Source organism: Anastrepha obliqua, chromosome 2 (assembly GCF_027943255.1).
Source record: "Anastrepha obliqua isolate idAnaObli1 chromosome 2, idAnaObli1_1.0, whole genome shotgun sequence".
Taxonomy (NCBI): domain Eukaryota; kingdom Metazoa; phylum Arthropoda; class Insecta; order Diptera; family Tephritidae; genus Anastrepha; species Anastrepha obliqua.
This window is the reverse complement of record NC_072893.1, coordinates 86,812,853-86,819,479: the sequence shown is the minus strand read 5'-3', so window position 1 is coordinate 86,819,479 and position 6,627 is coordinate 86,812,853. Positions and strand designations below refer to the sequence as shown.

General features: G+C 34.7%; 1 protein-coding gene across 1 annotated transcript; it reads right to left on the bottom strand.

The window, feature by feature from the left end:
• Positions 1-1,405: 1,405 nt before the first annotated feature.
• Positions 1,406-1,945, bottom strand: LOC129238244 (juvenile hormone esterase-like). The gene is made up of 2 exons (XM_054873284.1): positions 1,838-1,945; positions 1,406-1,762 (listed from the first exon to the last, which is right to left on the bottom strand). The coding sequence occupies exon 2, from the start codon at positions 1,730-1,732 to the stop codon at positions 1,406-1,408; it is 327 nt and encodes a 108-aa protein (XP_054729259.1). The 5' UTR covers positions 1,733-1,762; positions 1,838-1,945.
• Between the last annotated feature and the right edge of the window lie 4,682 nt (positions 1,946-6,627).

The window sequence follows — 6,627 nt, the reverse complement described above, 5'->3', positions numbered from 1 at the left end:
GTAGCAAAAAATAATTGGATTTCATGCGCGTGTTTTACTCTTCTTTTAGAGGTTTGCTAGAGAGGGTTTTTCTTCTATAAAAATTGTTGCCTCTAATCAAGTGACCGAATTGTGTAGGTATATATTTATAAGGCGCCGCATAATTAATAAAAAAATATTTTTTTTAAATAACTGTTTTACTAAATAATAAAAATATAGTTTAAAAAAGCTTATAAACACGTTTAAAGCGTGGGATGCTTGATATAGTAAATATTACAATCATTCTATTGGCAACTACCTATGTACAGAAGGTTATGAAAGTGAAGCCAAATGCATCCCACGCTTTTAACTCTAATTTGAATTACTCTATTTGTATCTTAATTTTTGTTATAATTCTGTTCTGAGGTAGTTGACTATGACTGATCGTTCGATTTGCTATTACTTCATTATAGGTCCCTTTGTCATTAAAATTTATTTTCTACTTTTTAGTTCGATTAGCAATAAAAGCGTGTTTTTTAGTTTTTTTTTAACTATTTTTTATTTTCTACTTTTTAGTTCGATTAGCAAAAAAGCGTGTTTTTTAGTTTCTTCAAACTATTTTTTTTTATTATGAATGAAAATTATTGTTATCATTGCAGTCAGTGAATAAATGATTCCATATATTCGTGTTATATTTAATTCCTTTCTTATCGACTGTGAGTCTAAAGCTATGCAGTTATCGGCTGTGATAAAGAAGTAATCGGGATGAAGAACTTATTTCGTGGAGGGAGCCTGAGAAACTGATTTAGAAGAATAAATAAAGATTTTTCATTTTACAACCAAATTCACCTTACTTTTTGCCCACAGTAAAAAAAAGAAAATATTAATCCTGGCAATCCTAATAAGGATAATGGAAAACTTTTATCAAATGATTGCATTGTCATCGGTCCTTGATAGGTGTGCAAAATTTCAAGTCGATCAGATTTTTAGAAGCCAGTGAAAATTAAGCTCAAAGATTCCGTTACATACATACATACATATGTACATACAACCCGACCTAATTAATAAAAGTGTGTTAATGATTGTGTGTCTTATAGCCTTAACTTACATCTAGATACATAATCACAAATCTTATTTAAATTGCATACCGTTGTCTGTTTGAGGAGTTCCGATGGTTTGATGCTTGAGAAAAAGGATGTTCTGATATTTTGTAGGGAAGGACAAGTATCTATCAGATGAAGTGTAGTAAATTCGTTGGAGCCACAAAAATGGCATGTAGGCTTCGGTGAACCGCTGAGTAGGTGGGCATGTGTCATGAGTGTGTGACCGATTCTCAGTCGAGTAAAGATTTTTGCTTGGTGACATAATGCAGATGGAGGGTAGATATTTTTTCCCCCAAAGGGGTTAAAGTTTTTATAAGGATTTCTGAATATGTTGGAGGAAAATGCTATTCCTTTGCATTACCTTTGGATGAATTCGAGAGCATATGGTATGTGACGCTAGCAGCACCCGCGCTATTACCAAAAATCGTAACACTGGTAGGATCACCACCAAAGGCAGCAATATTTTCTTGTACCCAACGTAAAATTTCAACTTGATCTTTTAGCCCAAAATTGCCTGGACAATCAAGCGTTTCAGTGCTGAGAAAACCGAGCGGACCAACGCGATAGTTGCCTATAACCAAAATAATATCCTGATCGAGTAGGAATTCCGGTCCATGAAAGCTGCTAATGCCTGAACCACATTGAAAACCACCGCCGTGTATGTAGACCATGACAGGTAAGGGCGCCGTATTGGGAAGCTCCTATTCAGAAGTAAGTTGGTGTAGGTTAGTATGATAGTGGATATGTATGTATGTATTTGCCTCGCGTGTACGTACCTCAGGTGTATAAACATTCAAATAGAGACAATCTTCGCTGCCTTCAACTTCTGTATGACGCTGATAGGGATCACGTTTTATACATTTTGGCGAATCTTGTGTGGCATGCCTTTCACCAACCCACGCGCCATAAGGTACAGGTGGCTATATAGAAATATAATCAGCACATTGAAGTTTTATTTTAATTCATATTTTATGCGAAATATCCGCTCATTTCTTATACATTTATACATTTATCTTGCAAGTAATCCAATTTAATTAATTAGATTAATTTATGATTTCGTTAGCGCCGCTGATATTATGCTTTGAGCAAATAATCTTTTATTATGAATATATTATTAACTGCTTCATCAGCATTTAAGCGATAAGGCATTCGTTTTATTAGTTGCCTAACTTTAGTTAAGTATATTTGTATATAATAGATGTTTATAAATATATTAAGTACACTCTGCACGCAGTTTTTAATATTGTAATGGATTGGTGCGTGACTATCATTCCGGAGTACGTAGGTTCTAATCTCGGTGCATGATCTAATAGTCATCGCTCCTCGGCAGGCAATGGCAAACCTAAGGGTGTATTTCTGCCATGAAAAAGCTCCTCATAAAAAATATTTGCCGTTCGGAGTCGGCTTGAAACTGTAGGTCCCCCCATTTGTGAAACAACATCAAGACGCACACCACAAGTAAGAGGAGCAGCTCGGTGCAAGAGCCAGTTATATATAACATATTTATACATATTTATATATATATATATATATATTATATATAATGAAATATTCGAGGCATGCTAAAAAATTACAATACATCAAAATGAATTGTGATTTTAACTATTGCAATGTTATTTCTTAATAGTGTGAAAATAAACAAAATTAGATCCGTATTCTGTAAAGTGTTTGCTCGTATTAATATTAATATTATATTATCATTCACTTTTCATTCCACGTTCTCAAAAGCAGCCAGATTGAAACGGCAAATATTTTGATCCGGAAAATTTTAGTTTAGTTCTTGGTTATAAAAGTTACACAAATATTTCCACCTGTATAGGACGATTAGTAAGATATACATTAGGCCGGGTCAATTTGTGGGGAGGCAAAAAAATCGCTCATTGCCCTGTGAAAATCAAATTCTAGGGATCAAAATAAGAAACTTTGCCGAAGGAACCATACCTCTAAAACGAATTCTGGTGTCCCCCAATTTGGGTCGAACTTTTAGTGTCTTTTGTGGGGAGGCAAAAAAAATCGGCCATTGCTCTGTGAAAATCATATTCTAGGGATCAAAATAAGAAACTTTGCCGAAGGAACCATACCTCTAAAACGAATTCTGATGTCCCCCAATTTGGGTCGAACTTTTTGGTTTCTTTTCTATAACTCACTTAAATTAATTTTTTCATTTACATATGTTCTGACTAAATAAATTTCTTAAGAGAAAAAATAGATATTATTATAAATAAATAATAAATATTATTATAAATAAATAAAAATAAAGAAAAAACATAGCCATTTAGCTGATTTTTTCATGTAAAGGCCAAAAATGGTGATATTTTTAAATTCATTAGTATCTGGGAGTCAGAAAACTCTAGCTGGTAATAATTAAAAAAAATATGCCATAACTTTGCAAGCAACTCTCTAGATTTCTTAAAATCTTACGTCGATTGCACTCTTTATTTAATCTGCCTCTGCTGCTGCTGGCGACGGAGCTTCAGCTCCTTGGCTAAAATATGATCGTTTGTGGCTAACATTTCCGCGCGTACTGAACCGATCAAGATGAGCATGAGTCGGTTTTAAGCGTTTTTCAAGCGTTGCTAGAAATCAACGAAAAACAATAAAAACACCAGGCCAAAATATACGAGTATTGGATAAATCGGAATTCTTAACGTTACATGCATGTATGCATTAGTGTGCCTGTTTGAGTAAATCTTACAACAATTCGCTGCAGTGAAAATGTGACGTTCACTTTACATTGAACTGCCTTATAGGCTCGTCACAATTGGTCCGCTCCGTCCGTTGCGGCAACGAATTTGACTGACAGCAAAATAGGTTCTGTGTGAGTCGAAGGCGCTACATACGTGCCGTACGCCATGCCGGAATGCACACAAACTTTGTCGTACGGCAAGTGCGCCGAAAATGACAACTGAATAATTTTGTATCGCGCAAATTTTTATCGATGGTGCTTTTTATTATATCAGATTAAATGCAGAAAATATATTAAATAGAATTTAAATTAATTGAGTAAACTCAAATATACCCTTAACTTTTAAATAAAAGCTTGAACGAGTATAGAAAAGGCCAGATTTAACAAAGTGGTCCTGAAAAATGAGTGTTCGTGAAGGTGTGTGAGATGTACCCTTTATTAAAAAATTCCAAACTTTTATTAAGTAAAAGAACATATGGCGAAATCTTTTGGAACATATTTGAATTCTCTATATCGGTTCTGTGTTATCTATGTATCTATCGATTCTGTCTTATCAGAAAGCCCCGGATTTAAATCGCTTAGTAACGATTAGTAACTATCTGCAGGATAAATCGAAGAGGTGCGTGATACAACACAGAATCGTCTGTGAAAATCATATAAATTTATTTGGGGACTTCTCAGACCACTGTGCATATCATTTAGTCTTTAAGTATTCACTCAGCACATTTCAAATTTGTTGGCATACAAGCTGAGCGAGGACCAAAAAGAGCGTGAATGCGCCATCTCATCGGTTAAAAATTAATTTCTTCCGAAAAAAAGCAAACAAGTTTATGCATCTTCATTCATCGTATTTACCATTTTTGGCATCACGCAACTGTTATCTGATCCGGAAATTGAGTTTGGCGATAAAAGAGAAGCATCATGAATTGATTATAGTCATTCAAATATCCACTTCCTAAAGAGGAGACGAATATACTGATTTATGGAGAAATATTTGTCCAAAAATATATCTTGGTTGTTTTTATTTGAAAAAAAGGCTGCAGTGGCGTAAGCATGGCAGAATACTTCTATATACAACTGCTACAACCTAAACTAACCTTTCCGCAACCGCCCAATGCCCTCAGAGTTGGCTTAGCCCAGGCCGTTGCTCAAATTTAGAGGATCCTAGGTATAACAGGTAATCAAAACTGTAACTTTGAGATCTGTGTCAACTCATGAGGCCGCTTCGAATATTTTAACGGTGCGATATTTCATATGTAACGCTACACATGTACCTATAGAATGAAACTCTTAACATCTACTTTATTTTATTCCATTGAAAGAGTTTCGTAATAGGGTTTCAGAGATGCAAACATTATTTCATGGGCTGTATTCGAGTCTGATCGGAATGGGAGAAAAAAAACTAAAATTTGGCCCGAACCCTTTGAATAAGGCTGCTAAGAGTAATCTCTTGGACCGAAGTGACTGTTACGACTTTTTGCTCCATTTTCGAAGCGGATGATAAATGGCGATAAAAATTGGTCACATACGAGAACAACAGCCATAATGCGCCTCCGATAAGGATAGGGGTTCCCTTCTGCTTTCAAAAACGAAGTGAAGATGGACGAGGCTTCGCTTCCTTTGTTGTATCTCAACATTTGACTTATTTCATCTTTGCATGTGGTTGAGTGTCTTTGAGATGGAATTTGATGTTTTTTTTTTCTTTTTGTGGGCGGTTTTCTTTCAATGACTGGTTATAAGTTATTTTATTCAGTAATGGACTGCTGTGAAGGCGGCACCGGATTTAGAATAGGTTATAATATACTATGCCCAATTTAGTAAACTAAATTCACATCATGAGTTTCGAGCCATGAATGTTTTGCAGCCCTGCAATTTTTCATTTCATTTCAGTTTAACGTATCATATACTTTAAGTATAAGTTCTTTATCTGAATAGCACAGTAACCAATTTTTTTGTCCTTAGGGTTATTTCCAAGACTCTTAAGGGAGGGAAAGTGGATTGCTGGTTCTCACCCAATAGCATCACACCATATCTGGCACGAATATTTATGTAGCAATGCCGAATACTCAACGTATTCAATAAGTTTCATCATTTTTTGAAACAAGAAAAGGTAAAAAAAAATATAAGCAAATATGAAATCATTAAAAAAGAAGGATGCTCAGACATCACATGCTTATAAAATCGAAATTTTAGAGAAATTAATAATAAAGTAGATGAAGTCCTAGAGGAAAATAAGCAGCTACGGGAGAGACACCAACGTCACATAACTAAAGAGTTGGAAGTCTAAAACATAAATTTGAAACTGTCCCACACAGAAAAAAAAGCGAAGAACAATTCTGTTACCAAAACAGCCATCGACCAAGAAGGACATAGTATTTCACTTAGAGGAAAACTTTAAATTAAGTGATGACATGTGGAAAGAAAAAATAAGTTCTTAAAATACTCCAATATAAAAAACAGCAATTAATAGTTCCTTCTTACAGTTCGATAAATTTCACTGACGTTCAAACAAAGACATGGTAAAGCTCTTTTCTGGAAATTTAAAGGCTGTCTTTGGAGATGACATCCTCATCACACAATTTTCGTGGACTAATTTAAAGCGAAACGATACGATTCAATGCTAGCTATCCTATGCTTTGTAAATCTCTATAACTCTATTTGTTAGGCATACGAGGACTGAGATGAAATCAAATATATGTAATATATGGCATGTGATCTTGTGTGCCTGCAGTAGGTAATGCTAGGCTGGACAGCATTGAGACTGCAATAAAAAATTCTTTAATACAGAAATCCGATTGAATTGAGTTCGATTGAAGAAGCGACAACTAATGAAATCGAGTTTTTATTCAAATATTTAATAACTCTAATCTTTAACTTACT

Excerpts from the sequence above, each read along its gene's own strand:
- LOC129238244 (XM_054873284.1), bottom strand. The coding sequence starts at position 1,732 with ATGGTCTACATACACGGCGGTGGTTTTCAATGTGGTTCAGGCATTAGC.